General features: G+C 46.3%; 1 protein-coding gene across 1 annotated transcript; it reads left to right on the forward strand.

Annotated features, from left to right (window-relative positions):
- Positions 1–3431: 3431 nt before the first annotated feature.
- On the forward strand, positions 3432–4370 carry LOC138785472 (olfactory receptor 5G9-like). Its single transcript, XM_069961473.1, has one exon. It carries the CDS (start codon positions 3432–3434, stop codon positions 4368–4370), a length of 939 nt encoding a protein of 312 aa, XP_069817574.1.
- Positions 4371–17094: the final 12724 nt, after the last annotated feature.

The raw sequence follows: 17094 nt of genomic DNA on the forward strand, positions 1-17094 counted from the left end.
CATGACTACACAAGAGTACGGCTGTATGTACTGCTTTTCTTTTTGTTTCTGTTAAAAAATTATTTAATAAAATCAGATTACACATAAAAGTGTTTAACAAAGTTGAACCTAGAGAAGAGAGACCACCTGGCTTCACATCTAAGACTCTGTTCACACTGCAGGTTGCACGCTGCTCGTGGCTTAAGTACAGACAAAAAAAAAAACAGAAAGTGCAGCAGCAACCCACAGGTGCAAGGGCTTACCGTATATACTCCTTCCAGCATACACATGGTAAACACCTGCTCTGTAGGTATTAAAAAATGAGTATCTTAGCAAACTATTTGATCAAACAGAGTGTACCATGTCGCCAACGTTAAGGCGTCCTCAAGATATGGTCCCTACTCTAGTATTTTCACACTAGCAATGGCCTCTCCTGGGCTAAATAAGCCTACAACTGGGCAGATAGGAGCCAAATGATCTCTTTTTTTCTGTTGAATGTGGGGGGGTGGCTACCTACTGTTGGCCTGCACTCCACCCATGTCCCAAGGCTGCTATAAAAGAGATCATTTGGCTCCTATCTGCCCAGTTGTAGGCTTGTTTAGCCCAGGAGAGGCTATTGCTAGTGTGAAAATACTAGAGTAGGGACCATGTCTCGAGGACGCCTTAACGTTGGCGACATGGTACACTCTGTTTGATCAAATAGTTTGCTTAGATCCTTATTTTTTAATATCTACAGAGCAGGTGTTTACCATGTGTATGCTGAGAGGAGTATATACGGTAAGCCCTTGCACCTGTGGGTTGCTACTGCACTTTCTGTTTTTTTGTCTAGACCACCCGGCTGGCCTGGGATTGAAATGCTGAGCCATCTGAAGATAGGGATGGTTTTTATGATCCGTGTAGATGTTAATGGGATGTTTTCCCCCTTCTAAGAGATGATTCCATTCCTTCAAAATCTATTTGATGGGCAATAGCCCATGATCCCCTGTGGCATAATGAGAAGGTCTTGGAGCAGAAACCACATGTTCCAGTCATCCACGAAGAATCATTCTGGGTGAGACATGGTCCAGCCTCCACCGATGAAGCATCCACCTCCAATAAGACTGACCTGACAGGGTTTAAGGCCATGGAGCATGAGTTCATCACTGAAACCTTGTTGAGGCCCCAACAGTTGATGCAAGAGCTAAAAGACCCATCCATCTTCTGTACAAAGAGGAATCTGGCGCCCACTAGAGAGGATGACTTGCGGATGAAGACTTTCTGTAGATTTTCCTTGATATGGGCAAACAAAGCTTTTGTCTCCAGAACCATGAGTGGATTCACTCTACCTTGAGGGGGTGTAGCAACAGAAAGAAGGTCTATGTGGAAATTGTATGGCCAATGCGGAGGTAGAGTATCAGCTTGCTTCTCGGAAAACATCTCGTCAAAATTCAGGTACTTTGCCGAGAGACCAGGTAATGGCTTGGAAGCCATGAGAGGCCTGCAGACAGCGGTTGAAGCAATGCGGGCCAGAATGTAAAATCTCCCCAGTCTTTCAGTCAAGGCTAGGGGCTTGGAGCTGTAGTCAAGAAAGTCCTAACAGGATTGCCAAAGAGGAGCGAGGCAATACGTAGAAGGTGATCTCCTCTTTATGTAGCATGCCAACTTGGAGGGTCAATGGTTCAGTTTGTAACTGGACAAACTGACTTAGGGGTGGCTAGTGGGCAGTTGAGGGCAGTTCAGGTGGAAGTGGTCGGGGCTGAACATACTCACATTCTTGGCGGACCTCCTTTTCTTGGAGAAATAAACATCAATCCAAGTAGGCAAGTGGATAAAGTTTTTCAAGGAGTATAGTAGGTCCTGGCTGGAGGGCATGCCAGCAGAACCAGAATCCAGGCAAGTGGTGGTATAATACTGCTGCCCGGAAGAAAGAGAAACCAGGACTGGCAAGGACAGTAGTGGAGAGATGTGTTTACACCTAGAGAGGCCTCTCCTATGTTGCCTACTGTAGGTGTGGCCATTTCCCGGCTGCTGTGGCTGCAGTTCAAGCGAAAATTATCAGGACGGTCACGGTATAGGTGCAAGTTTTGTTCCCATTGGATTTTTTCTCTCTATTTGTGTCAAATGAAATCTGTCCACTTACATAGGCTCCTTAGATGGAGGCTGACGCAAGGAAGAACATGGCCTCTGAAATGCATGGGCCAAGCAAGCCTTGCTGCGCCGTGACGATCCTATTGGACCTCATCCTCTCTTTCGAACAAGCGGACATTGATCCAGGTAGCCAGGTGGATCAGGTCATTCAAAGAGGAAGGAAGATCTCAGAAGGAAAGCATGTCCTTCATGAGACTGGCTAGTCCCTTCTTGAAAGTGGCAACAAGAGCAGCATTGTGGGGGTGAAAGGACAGACAGGTCAAGGCAGATGGCAGGTGAAAACAAAGTTAAGGAAACTGGTACACTGTAATGTAATTACAAGCATGTTATGATTTTTCAATAGACGATGAGCAGTAAAGATCCACCAATGGACTAAGAAGAGGATAGACTTTATTGGGATGGATGCCAACATCAACAGCAAGTAGGGCATGGGCCTTTCAAATCTAAGCAGGCCTGGCGCATGTGTGCCCTAGGAGACGTGGACTTGTGTGCCGGCTTAAGACAGAGGAGAAGGAGACCGAAGCATGGAGGAGAGGAAACGGACATCATGACAACAGGAGGAAGCAAAGGAAAGTGTGAAACTGTGGCTGGAGACACATGCGTGGCCACGTCTGATAGTATGAGCCATAAGAGCAAAGGCCATGACAACATCAGAGGATGATGCGTTGTATCAGGATAAAAGAAGAAGCTGAGGTCAGTACAAATTTTGTAGCCCTTTTATTTTCCATCACGGAAAAGCCGCTGAAGCCAATTCTCTTGGTAATGATATTATATTAAAACTTTATATATCTTGGGGTGATAGTTTAATTCAAATACAAAAATATTACTTTCAACACATCTTCCATATAGCAAATTATGTCCAGTGATCCAAAAGCATAATTTCTTGTATAATAATAATAATAATATTAATAATAATATATTATTATTATTATTATTATTATTATTATTATTATTATTATTTAATTGGGCTATTTTCTTCTTTTTTTACAAACTACCAATTCATTTTAACAACCAGTCTAATCTGCTTGCTGCACTCACCTGAGTAGAGTTATCACGTTCGGATCCTGCGGGAATCTTCCATGTTTATCTGACACTATAAAAGACACCGACATCTGCAAGATTTTACTATTTGCAACAGAAAACCAAAAAATACTTATACATCATATTGCAGCTGTAGATGCCCCTCCTCATGTGAGTTCCTCTAAGGGGGGCGACTAGTAAGTAAAAATACACTGCCTAATAATGTTTGTAATGTGATATATTTTCAGGTCTATTTACACACATTTATTTTCTCAGCCTATAGGAGGAAAGAAATACTTGGAGTGATGTGTGAGGAGAACCAGACACAGGTCACTCAGATACACATCACTGGATTCCAGAGTCTCCACAAATACAGGTCTCTTCTATTCATTGTGTTCCTCCTGACTTACCTGTTTATACTGGTCGGGAACCTTCTTATTATCCTCTTAGTGACCATTATTGATCACCTCAAAACCCCAATGTATTTTTTTCTCAAACACTTATCAATAGCTGACGTCCTAATAACCACCGACATCATCCCTGTCACGTTGGATACAGTGTTTCTCGATGAGGGCATTTTGCTCTTTTGGGGCTGTATGCTACAGTTGTATTTGTACAGTATATTTTTAGATTTTCAATGTTCTCTCATTGCCGTCATGTCCTATGATCGCTATTTGGCCATTTGCCATCCATTACGTTATTCTTCATTGATGAGTCCAGAACTTTGCCTAAAGCTTGTTTTATGGTTATGGTTTTTAGCCAGTGTTATAACATCAAGTGAGTTCTTTGTTTTTATCCAGTTTTCCTTCTGTGGCTTGAACTCCATTGACCACTTCTTCTGCGACTTGGCTCCCATAGTTGAATTGACCACTTCAGACGTTTCCATTTTGGTGATGCAAGATTTTATTTATTCCATTTTTTTCTTATTTTTCCCCTTTGTTTTTATCATTATGACCTACTTTCGTATTTTCTTTACAATCTTTAAAATCTCTTCAAATTCTGGTAGAAGAAAAGCCTTCTCCACATGTAGCTCCCACCTGATCACAGTGTGCGCTTATTATGGAACCCTGATCACAGTCTACATGGCTCCATCTGGTGAGAACACATCATATATCAACAAATACATTTCCCTGTTGTATATACTAGTGACCCCATCGATGAATCCCCTCATCTACAGTCTGAGGAACCACGAGATCAAGAGAGCAATGTTGAAATTGGTCAATGTTATTATTCAAAATGAATGAAAATATTAAGACATTTGATCTGAAGGTACATGGCTACTGTACATGAAGGCCTCATTGAAGTATGACCCCCTTCCCCACTTATATCATGTAGCTGACTACTCACTTACACTTCACAGTGTAAGGAAGTTGTACAACACACTATTTTTTTGTATCAGAAAATTGTGGCAATAGTTTAGAAAATATATTTTTCTGTTCCTGCATGACTGGGTCTCTGTACAGAAAACCAGCTCTATAAAGACACAGATGAGGACTGTAGTGTAGAGGAACATGGGATCCCTGACCACAACCTGCTTGTGTGTTCTGTTTTCTGGTTTCTCCTGACTCCTGCTTAGTATTTATTGACCTCCCTTGTTTGCCGCCTGCCCCTGACCTTATTGCCTGTTTTCTGACTACGCTTTTGGATCCGATTTTGTACTTTTGCTGCCAGACTGTTGTGACCCGGATTGCTGACCATTCTTATTGTGTTCGTTCGTTTTGTCTTGTCTATTGTTTCACGTATCCAGGCCAGGGATTGCCGCCAAGTTGTCCGCTGCCATTTTAGGGCAGATTGCGGCAATTAGGTAGGGACAGTGGGTGGGGCTGAGCTCAGGGCTCACTGTCTCTGTGTGTTTGGTGTGACTGGTCCTGATAGTTATTTTGGTGTTCATTCAAGTAAAAAATGTATTAGTAAAGGAGTCTGTAAAGTAGCTTTTAATACAGATGCATCCACCTTCACCGTATAGTAGTGATGAGCGAGCATGCTCTTCCAAGCTTTGTACTCGATCAAGTATTAGGGTACTCGATGGTACTCATTACTCGGGCAAGCATCTCGCGATACTCAAGAAAATCTCATCATTCGTTTCCTGTAAGTTTGGGCGCTATTTCTCAGCCAATAAACATGCAGGAGACTCTTTGGTACATCCTACGATGTAGGTGCAGCCAGTACTGGATTGTATCCCACAGCCCCCCAAAACTAGTGGGACCACAAGTATATTTCCTGATTTCTGTATTTCATACGCAAGGCCTATCTAAGTTCACAACTGCTTGCACAGAGTCAACGTGGTGTTACAGAGTGTGTATAGGTGCAGCCACTACCGGATCGTATCCCACAGCCCTGCTAAACCAGTGGGACCACTAGTATTTTTTTTTATATTTCTGTATTTCTTACGCAAGGCATATCTAAGTTACATACTGTGCGGTGTGCATAAAATGGTGAACCCCAGGGGTAAGGGTCGAGGACGAGGGCATAGGGTTTTAAGCGATGCAGTTGGCAGAGGCCGTGGTTCATGGCAGGGTGACACAGCAGCACCTGTTGAGGAGGGAACAGTGGCACACCGCAGACATGCACTCCCTAGCTTCTTTGCCCAACTCACGGGGTCTCATAGTAGACCAATATTGAAACCGCAGCAGTGTGAACAGGTGATCACGTGGATAGCGAATAATGTGTCCAGTAACTTATCCACCAACCAGTCTTCCACGCAGTCCCCCCACGCTACCCAAGGAAGTGGAACCCTTGCTCCATTAGCTCAGCCTCCTTCCCCACAGCCTGGCCCCTCCAGGGAAAGAAGGAATTCAGATCCACCACTATGCTCCCAGTCACTCTTTTCTGGACCCTTCCTTGAGTCTGAGCAGTCGATCTGTCCCGATGCCCAAACTATGCAGCTCACGCAGTCAGTGGGTTACGAGAGTGGGGACTTGCAAGCGGGGTTGGAAGAGGTATCTGATGATGACGATGAGACCCGGTTGTCAGACAGTGAGGTTGTTGTCATGGATGTTACTGAAAGTGAGGAGGAGAGTGAGTAATTGGAGGAAGAGCTGGTGGATGAGAACGAGGTGACTGACCTGAGTTGGGTGGATAAGCCTAGTAAAGACCGTGCTTCTGAGGGGGAAGTAAGTTCACCCAGAGGACCGGTTGGAAGAGGAAGAGGGGTGGGCAGAGGGAGAGGCAGGGGCAGAGCGAGTAGATCTGCAACTGTTTCACGGAGTCAAACTCCCATGGCCAGGGCTAGATGTTCCCAATTCTGGAGGTTTTTTAAAGAAAGTGTGGATGACCGACATACTAGAATGTAGTGTGCAACGCGTGCCACGCCAGGATCAGCAGGGGAGCCACCACTACCGGCCTAACCACTACCAGCACGCGCAGGCATATGAGTGCTAAACACCCCACTCAGTGGAACCAAGGCCGTTCAGTTACTGCAAGTCGCAGCCCTGCTCCTTCCCCTGTTTCATGTGCTGGCTCTGTCAGTTCCCCCGCCCAGGCCCCAGGCACGAGCACCTCCCACCCCTTTACCTCCACTATGCTCCACACCCTCCAGCAAGGTTTCCAAGTGCAGCGTTCAACTGTCCTGCAGCAGACCTTTGAACGAAAGCGCAAATACACTGCCACTCACCCGCATGCACAAGCCCTAAATGTGCACATAGTCAAACTGCTAAGCTTGGAGATGCTGCCCTATCGGCTGGTGGAGACAGAGGCTTTTAGGAACCTCATGGCGATGGCTGTCCCTTGGTACTCTGTCCCCAGCTTCCACTACTTTTCACGGTGTTCCGTCCCAGCCCTACACTAGCATGTGTCGGATAACATAATTTGTGCCCTGACCAACGCGATCAGCAACAAGGTCCACCTAACTATGGACACGTGGACAAGTGCTGGCAGGCAGGGACACTATCAGGGCCGTCTTTCCCATTGGGCAGGGTAGGCGGCTGTCCGGGGGCCTATGACTCATGGGGGGCCCCAGTGGCAGTCGCCTACCCTGCAGAAAGGAAGGGAAGCTGATGAGCCACGCTGTGCCCCCCTCTCCCCAGTACATTACAGGGCCGCACTGACTCTGCGCACTGCCCCAGCGCTCTCCTCACATAAATAAGCTGCAGGGCCGGTCTGTAATGTTGGCGGCTTAAGCTCCCCCCTCTGTTAAGCCCCGCCCCCTGTGGACAGGTTTCATGTTCCTCCTGGCCCGGGACTTCCTGCCCCGAGCAGACCTTGGGACGTTATGTGTGGCGCCTCACAGCAGCTGCAGGAGATCAGCAGTGTGGAGAGCAAAAGCTACAGGCTGCTAACCTCCAGATACACAGTGGCCTCCAGCTACAGGGCTTCCTGACCATCCCCCTCCTGTCCTGTGCTCCCTGCTGTATATGTCAGGAACCTGGGGCTGTTGATAGCAGGGAGGTCGAGACAGAGAAGAGGGGGGTGTCTGCAGATCTGGGCCGAGAGAAGCAGACTGGCACATACACCCCTACCCCTGTTCCCCCTATAGCTGCCCCCTCTCCCCCAGGCTGCTTTGCCCCTGTCCACCTGTAGCTGATCTGTACTTCCCAAGCTGCAATGTGTACCCCACACCCCCCTCCAGACTTGATTTTGGGTTAGGGGGCCCAGTTCACAGCTGTGCCCAGAGGCCCATAGTTTTGTTAAGATGGCTCTGGACACTATATCCCCCTTACGGCACATTGGATCAACTTGGTGGAGGCTGTGACAGAGTCTGACCCTGGTTCCGCTCATGTGCTGCCCACACCGAGGATTTCGGAGCCTACCTCGGTCGCGGTCTCTCATGAGTTGTACACCTCTTTCTCCTCCTCTTCTTCCTTCTCCTCTCTATTACCCTCCATGAGCACGTCACCTCCATTACATAGCGCTAGCTGCATCAGCAGTGCAGTGGGTAAGCGCCAACAGGCCGTGTTGAAACTGCTGAGCTTAGGCGACAAGTAACACACGGCCCAGGAGCTGTTGCAGGGCATCACAGCGCAGTCATATTTTTGGCTTGCGCCACGGAGCCTCAAACCAGACAACGGGCGGAACCTGGTGGCTGCACTGCAACTCTGCAGCCTCACACATGTACCATGCCTGGCCCACGTGTTCAACTTAGTGGTGCAGCGATTCCTTAAGACCTACCCCAATTTCGCTGACTTGCTCACCAAGGTTTGGCCCATCTGTGCGCGTCAACCACAGATGCTGCCACCCTTAGGGTAGTGCAAAGGCGCTTGCAACTGCTGGCTCACAGACTGTTGTGCAACGTGCCCACGAGGTGGAATTCCACCTTCCAGATGGTAGCCAGGGTTTACCAGCAACGCAGAGTCATTGTGGAATGTCAGATGTCAACCTCGGTAAGAAGCGGTAGTCATGTCAGTCAGCTACCTCAAATCCACAATGAGGAGTGGACGTGGATGTCTGCCATCTGTCAGGTACTGGGCCCCTTTGAGGAGTCAACACAGATGGTCAGCGGTGATGCCGCCATCATCAGCCTCACCATCCTGCAGCTGTTTCTGCTTCAAAACTCCCTGCTCAGCCTGATGTCTGACACTTTGCCTTCGTCTCAGGAGACGGGTGAAGAACAGCAGCCACTAGATAGCTAGACCACCCTGACGTCAGTTTCTCACCACGAAGTAGAGGAGGAGGATGAAGAAGTGGGGCAGACTGCTACTGCCACTGAAGAGGGTACCCATGATCAATCCTTAGTTGTTGAGAGTGTATGTCCTGAAAAGGAGAAATTGGTGGAGGAGGAGGAAATTGAGGCTAGTGAGGAGAGGGTGTTCTTGCGTGTTTGGACCCTGGCACACATGGCTAACTTTATGTTAGGCTGTCTTTCCCGTGACCTTCGGGTTAAATTTTTTTTTTACAACACAGATTACTGGGCGTCACCCTCCTAGACCCTCGGCACAAACAGAACTTTTCCACTCTCATTCCTGCCAAGGAACACAGTATGGGAGTGAATCAATATCAACAGGCCCTGGTGCAGAAGCTGAAAATGTACTTCCCATCTGACACCACTAGCGACAGAGGATGTAGTTATGTGGGCCAAAGAGCGGGGGAGAGGAGGGGTGAAGCAGGCAACTTATCCAGGGGCAGGGGAACACACTCCAAGGCCTTTGACAGTTTCATGGCACCCCAGCAACACTATGTCAACCGTCCCCAGTCTAGACAGAGTAGGGGGGAAGCCTTTAGGAAGATGGTGAGGGAGTACCTTGCTGACAATATAAACGTCCTTCCCGATCACTCTGCTACTTACAACTACTGGATTGGAAAGCTGGATACGTGGCCCGAACTGGCGCTTTAAGCCTTGGAGGGGCTGTCCTGCCCTGCCGCTAGCGTGTTGTCAGAGTGGGTCTTCAGTGCAGCTGGTGCCATCATCACTGATAAGTGCACCCGCCTGTCAACTGACAGCACTGACAGGCTGACGTTTATAAAAATGAACAAAGCCTGGATTTCACCTGAATTTAACTGGCCACCCGTGGAAAGCAGCTCAACATAAGGATTCTTGGTATCTCCTCTCCTCCTCCTCCTCTTCCTCCTCTTCCTCCTCTTCCTTTAATTCTCAGCCAACAGCCAAGTCTTCTTCCTCCATTCTGTGTCTGGCCTAATTTTTGGGAGGCTCACTTGCTTTCTCACTCACTTTTAATGGACTAATTTTGGGGAGGCTCACTTGCTTACTCACTCACTTCTAATGTTTCTCTGTGTCCTCACTGTCATGCTCTAACGTTACACTATGTCTGCGGAGGAGCGGGACTGGTTGCCGGGGGCCCGCCGATCGCGCCCCCGCCAACCAGCTGTTTTATTTTAATTTTTTTTGTCTAGCCATGGCCGGGGCCTCACCATCCCCGGTCGAGAGGCATCCGGTGTACCCTTGATGGTGACTGACAGCTGTCCTAGCCAGTTAGTTATCAGCACCTAGGTTTATGTCCACTAAAAATCCCAGCCCCTTGACACACCAATTTTTGGGTGGGCTCACTTGCTTCCTCACTCACTTTTAATGGTTCTCTCTGTGCTCAATGCCATGCAGTGTCTGGCCTAATTTTGGGGAGGCTCACTTGCTTACTCTCTCACTTCTAATGGTTCTCTCTGTCCTCACTGCCATGCTTTGACGTCACACTACGTCTGAGGAGGAGCAAGACTGGTTGCCTAGGGCCCGCCGATCGCGCCCCCGCCAACCAGCCAGCTGTTTTATTTATTTATTTTTTGTCTAGCCTTGGCCAGGGCCTCACCACCGCCGGTCGAGAGGCATCAGGTGTACCCTTGATAGTGACTGACAGCTGTGCCTAGCCAATTAGCTGTCAGCACCTAGGTTCGTGTCCACTAAAAATCCCAGCCCCTGGACTCAATTTTTGGGTGGGCTCACTTGCTTCCTCACTCACTGTTAATGGTTCTCTGTGTGCTCAATGCCATGCTGTGTCTGGTATAATTTTTGGAAGACTCACTGGCTACCGCTTCTAACTTGTTCACTCTGTCCTCACCGTAATGCTGTGTCAGGCTAAATTTTGGGGTGGTTCATCATATGCTACCTCTAGTTAATGGTTCCCTGTGTTCTCACTGCCATGCTGTGTCAGGCTGAGTTTTTGGGTGGTTCCAATGCCTACCTCTGTTTTAACCAGGCTGTTGCACAGAATGAGGCACAATGGTGCCATTAGGCAGCATCAGAGGCATGCATACATGCTGCCCCTGCTGTTTCCTGTCCATTTCCGTTGTTTTCATCAATTTATGAGGTTGATAGGTTTTCACACGAGCTTCGCTCTAACGAACTTGTGTCTTCTGCAAAAATGCTCGAGTCTCCCTTTGACTTTAATGGGGTTCGTTACTCGAAATGAGCACTTGAGTATCGGGAAATACTCTCCAGTAACGAGCACCCGAGCATTTTAGTACTCGCTCATCATTGCCGTATAGCTTTACCTTAGGGAGGTGCTGCCCACAGTAACAAATCACAGTTCATTCCGACTGAACATCTGGACCACATCAGCATAGACGTTGTAGTTGAAGCCATGGGATTCTATGATCTGCCCTGGCCAAAGTTTTAGATGAAGAAGCATAGAGGTCCTAGAATGGTGCCTTGGAGTATGACAACAGTAAGGTGGATAAGATCCGGTATTCGAACTTTTAAAGGAGGTAGAGGGGATGGAAGCTATGACTAAACTCTAGCCTGATCTGAGGGGAACTCTGAGGACTGTAAGCCTCCTGACTGTGGGTGGGGTACCCAAAGGAATTCATAAATAAGGAAGTCTTTTTTTCATGATATAATGGGAAGCCATTTACAGTACAGGAGTAGGTATGCGGTGGCTCAGCTGAGTGATTAACACATCCCTGATTTATGGCAGTTAATGAATATGCTGGTTAGTTATGATGACTAGTTAAGGTGGGCACTAGTGATGAGCGAGCATGCTCATCCAAGCTTGGTACTCGTTCGAGTATTAGGGTACTCAATAGTGCTCGTTATTATGACGAGCATCTTGCGATACTCGAGAAAATGGCCTCTTCCTTTTCCTGCATGTTTGGCGGGTTTTTCATTCAATCATCATACAGGAGAGGCTTTGGGAACTCCTAACATCACGTGGGAACCCTACATGCCGATAGCAGTGATTGGCTGGCCAGATCAGATGACCTGGGCCAGTAGCGGATTATAATAGGTTCTTTTTGGGTGGTAGCCCGGGGCCTTGAGCTCCTGGGGGGCCCATGGCCCCCCAAAAAGACTTATAAATTCAGCGGTGTATTGTCTCCGGGCTATAATTCTGCCATGATTTGCAAAAAAATGCTGCTTTTTTACAGCAATTTTGCACAAATCAGGGCATCATGACATTATCTATCCTGCACTATGAGCACCACGCTAGTGCTGCCATAGTTACAGTGGGTTGGGGGGGGGGGGGGGCAGGCTTTGTGAACAGCCCAGGGCCTATGGTAAAGTTAATCCGCCCCTGACCTGAGCATATAAGAATCAGATCCCGTGGTGCTCGCATCAGACGCAGGCTGGAAGGGATTATGGACAGAGCTGCTGTCTGTCAGGAAGAGTGTTAGGCAGGGAATTAGTGTGCGGTTAGGCAGGAATCCGACACGTAGAACCCAACAGTCCTTCTAAGGGCTTCTCTTGGCTGGCTGGGATCTGTAGTTCAGCTTTACCTATCCTTACTGCACAGTGTCCTGTGCACGTGGTGCCTAAAAAAAAACAGCACCTGTTACACGTGTATTCTATAAGACTACCCCCAAGATTGCTGTCAGTAGACAATTTGTCCTGTTGCTAACATTACCTTGGCTGGCTGAGATCTGTAGTTTAGCTCTTCCTATCCTATTCTATTCTATTCTCATCTACCCCAGGGATAGTGGTCGAGGACGACAGCGTGGGGTTCCGAGCGAAGCATTAGGGTTCACCAATATTGAAAATGTAGCAGTGTGAAGATGTGGATAGCGGATAATGTGTCCAGTAATTTATCCACCATCCAGTCTTCCACGCAGTACACCCGCGGTAGCCAAGGTAGTGGAACTCTTGCTCCACCAGCTCAACCTCTTTTCCCCCTGCCTTGCCCCTCCAGGAAAAGTAGGGATTCGGATCCATCATACTGCCAGGAACTCTTTTCTGGACCCTTCCCTGAGTCTGAACAACTAGAGCAGTCGCTCTGTCCCGATGCCTGAAATATAAAACTTACGCAGTCAGTGGGTAATGAGAGTGGCAACTTGCAAGTAGGATTTCAAGAGGTGTCTGATGATGCCGATGAGACCCGGTTGTCAGACAGTGACGTTGTTGTCAGGGCAGTAAGTCATATGAGGGAGCAGAGTGAGGAATTGGAGGAAGAGCTGGTGGATGGTGACCGACCTGAGCTGGGTTGGTAAGTAGAGATGAGCGAACATGCTCGTCCGAGCTTGGTACTCGATCGAATATTAGGGTACTCGATGGTACTCGTTACTCGGACGAGCATCTCGCGATACTTGAGGAAATCTCATCATCCGTTTCCTGTAAGTTTGCTCGCTTTTTCGCAGCCAATTAACATGCAGGAGACTCTTTGGTACATCCTGCGATGACGTGGGACTAGGGATGAGCGAACTTTTCAAAAGTTCGGTTCGGTTCGATTCGGCGAACTTCCGTGAAGTTCGGATTGGTCCGAACCAAACCGAAAACGAACCTTGCTCTAACGGCTGAATGATTGCAGCTACAATAGTGGGAGTGTGATAGGGTATAGATTTGTTTAGTTGCAGTTGATATTACAATGAAAAAAGTGTGGGGGGGGGGGAGTGCAAAAATAATGAGAGAAAAAAAAAATAAAAAATAAAATATGTATATATATATATATATATATATATATATATATATATATATAAATAATAATAATAATAATAATAATAATAATAATAATAGGAATAATAATAATAATAATAATAAAATATAGTGAATAAAAGTGCCAAAATAGTGACAAAAAATATTGAAAAAAAAAAAAAAGTTTACAAAGAGGATGCGGCAGCACTTGATTGCACCCAGGCCAGTATTGTTGAGAAGAGACAAGTTGAGCAGCAGGAGGAGGCAGCAGTTGATTGCTCGCCTCTCAGGCCAGTATTGTTGAGAAGAGACAAGTCGAAAACAGGAGGAGGCAGCAGTAGATTGCTCGCCTCTCAGGCCAGTATTGTTGAGAAGAGACAAGTTGAGCAGCAGGAGGAGGCAGCAGTTGATTGATTCTAGGCCAGTATTATCGAGGAGAGACTACTTAAGGAGGAGTACGCAGCAGTTGATTGATTCCAGGCCAGTATTATGGAGGAGAGGCTACTTGAGGAGAAGGAGGAGGCAGCAGTTGATCGATTCCAGGCCAGTATTATTGAGGAGAGGCTACTTGAGGAGCAGAAAGAGGCAGCAGTTGATCGATTCTAGGCCAGTATTATCGAGGAAAGGCTACTTGAGGAGGAGGAGGCAGCAGTTGATCGATTCCAGGCCAGTATTATGGAGGAGAGGCTACTTGAGGAGAAGGAGGCAGTAGGGATGAGCAAACTTTTCAAAAGTTCGGTTCGGTTCGATCCGGTGAACTTTCTTGAATTTCGGATCGGTCCGAACCGAAAACGAACCTTGCTCTAACGGCTGAATAATTCGGCTACAATAGTGGGAGTGTGATAGGGTATAGTTTCGTTTAGTTGCAGTTGATATTACAATGAAAAAAGTGGGGAAAAAAATTCCAAAAATAATGAGAAAACAAACAAAAAATAATAATAATAATAATAATAATAATAATAATAATAATAATAATAATAATAATAATAATAATATGAATAAAATTAATAAAATATAGTGAATAAAAGTGCCAAAATAGTGACAAAAAATATTGAAGAAAAAAACGTTTACAAGTAGGATGCGGCAGCACTTGATTGCACCCAGGCCAGTATTGTTAAGAAGAGACAGTTGAGCAGCAGGAGGAGGCAGCAGTTGATTGATTCCAGTCCAATATTATTGAGGAGAGGCTACTTGAGGAGGAGGCAGCAGTTGATCCATTACAGGCCAGTAAAATTAAAAACAGACTACTAGTGATCATGGGCAGATTAACTTTACCATAGGCCCCGGGCTGTTCACCAAGCCTGGCCCCACCCCCCACCCCCACCCCACTGTAACGATGGAAGCACTAGCCTGGCATTCATAGTACAGTATATATAATGTCATGATGTCCTGATTTGTGCAAAATTGCCATTAAAAAAGTGATTTTTTTTTTTGCAAATGATGGCAGAAGTGTAGCCAGGAGACAGTACACCATTGAAAGTATAAGTCTTTTAGGGTGGTCATGGGCCCCCAGGAGCTCAGGGCCCTGGGCTGCTGCCCAAAACGCCCCTATTATAATCCACTACTTCCGCAGCTCTTGATTCCACCCAGTATGTTTCCAAATAGACAATTGACGGTGGGGGCATTAGTAGGAGTAGTATTCTTTTTGACCCAGAAGGACCTAGTACAGACAACTGAAGTTTGAAGCTAAGGATATGCACGTTTGTAAAAATCATTCTTTAAACATGACAACATGTTGATGTAGAGTTCAGCACAGGACAGTCAACGTTAAAAAAAAAAAACCTCTAACATTACACCTAGTCTAGTAGGATACGGATACGGTAAAATAGACAGAGAAACTCACCCACAGAATCCATGAGGTGCAGAAAGGACATTTAAAAAGGTACAGATTCAAGAAGGCTTTACCCCAGTTCCATTATCCAAAAATATGTGTCCAATTTTCATGAAATTGACACCTCACTGGCACTTGCTTTACAAATTGACGCAACTACTCTGGTGTCAAACCTGTTGAATTTGGGCCTATGGCTGTTGGCGATACATATATATATTTATATATATATATATATTTTTTAACACCAGTTTGATGTCCTAACCGAGTGTAGCGTCCAATCCAATGGATGTATGCTTTTGTGTTTTTTAAATGCTGTCACCAGCTGGCTTAAAGGATAAGTCTGGGTCAAGTAAGGGTACAGAAAGTTATTGATTGCCTGGACTTATCTTTTAAAGTGGGTAGGGGAAATACCCCTGATGGGGTATGGGAGTGACCTCCCACCCGCGCTTTTGTCACTCCCAAAAAACCTCACCCTATGGGTACCTTCACATGTGGCTGCGGGTCTGCTGAGTAAAATCCACAGGGCCTTTTTATATCGTTGATCAAAGGCATTCAGTACTAGGGTGCCGGCCGGACATTCGCAGTTCTGCGCTGAACTGGGTATTTGCGCCCAGCCCCATAGTACTGAAGGTGGCATAAAATCAGCCAATGATGCGCTGTGGATTTTATCCAGCAGAGAACCCCAAAAAAGCCTCCTATTGTAAAGGCCCCCGTAAAGAAGGCAAGATAACCTGCCCTTCAGCAACTGTTTGTTGCTGTAACTAACTGTGGTGGTTTTTTATATCACAGTTGAAGGACAGCAGCCTCCGTGATATACACCCCATAGTCAGCACTATTCCATGTGTGACTGCATGAGAGGCGTGAAACACACCATGGGCATCAAATTTGGAAATGGGGATCTGTTTTTTCAAATGTATCCGAATTAAATAGGGAATTTTTAAGGTGATTTTTTTTTTTTTTTTTTTTTTTTTTAAATTGGGGTCTAAGGGGGGAACATTACTTAATAAGTTAAATTATGGATTTTTACGTTGGGCACATATTTAGGGTATTAAGGTCAATTTCTTGGGCACACGGATTGCCATGCAAGACGGGTGACTGATGACTTAGTCATTCACATCAGGCAGCTTTTGTGGTTGCAGGCAGCTATACGGGGTTGACAACACCCAGGAAAGCAGCAATGTACAGGTTATCACAAACGAACAAACAAACCACCTTTTTTTTACTTTTTTAGTTTTTTTTTTTAACCACTTTTTGGGTTGCAGCAATACGGGGTTGACAGCATCCAGCAAAGCAGCAATGTACAGGTTATAACAAACGAACAAAGAAACAAACAACCTTTTTTTTTCTTTTTTTACTTTTTTAGGCTTTTTTTTATGAAGTTTTTCGGTTGCAGCTATACGGAGTTGACGGCACCCACCACAGCAGCAACAACTAGCGTCTCCTCTCAGTCACAGAACGGTAGCTGGTTCTAACTCTTCTCACTTTTCTCTGTCTTTTTTTTTTATCTCCCTATCTCTCCCTAGATATCACAAGTTTTTTAATTCCTATCTCTGCCTATCTCTCCCTCTCTCTACCTCCCTGTAGCTCTCTACTTGTTTGCTATCTATCTATGTGCTTTCCCTCCCTAACTAGCACGGGGCTCCTCTCTCTCTGCAGTCTAGACACACAATGAGAAAGAGCATGGACGCTCAGGCACTTCCTGTTCCTGGAGTGACGTCACACACCTTGATATTCACATAAAAACAGGATAATGTAACTAACTTTTTGAAAGTTCGGTTCGGTTCGGTATTGAACTTTTTGCAAAGTTCGTAACGAATCTGGTGCGTTTCGGTTCGCTCATCCCTACTGAGAACGTTAGAGGTAGAATAGCAGTGCTGACTTGGTTGTGTGATGAGAAGGTAGAGTGAGTTCAGAG

The sequence above is a fragment of the Dendropsophus ebraccatus genome, chromosome 1 (assembly GCF_027789765.1).
Source record: "Dendropsophus ebraccatus isolate aDenEbr1 chromosome 1, aDenEbr1.pat, whole genome shotgun sequence".
NCBI classification, from domain to species: domain Eukaryota; kingdom Metazoa; phylum Chordata; class Amphibia; order Anura; family Hylidae; genus Dendropsophus; species Dendropsophus ebraccatus.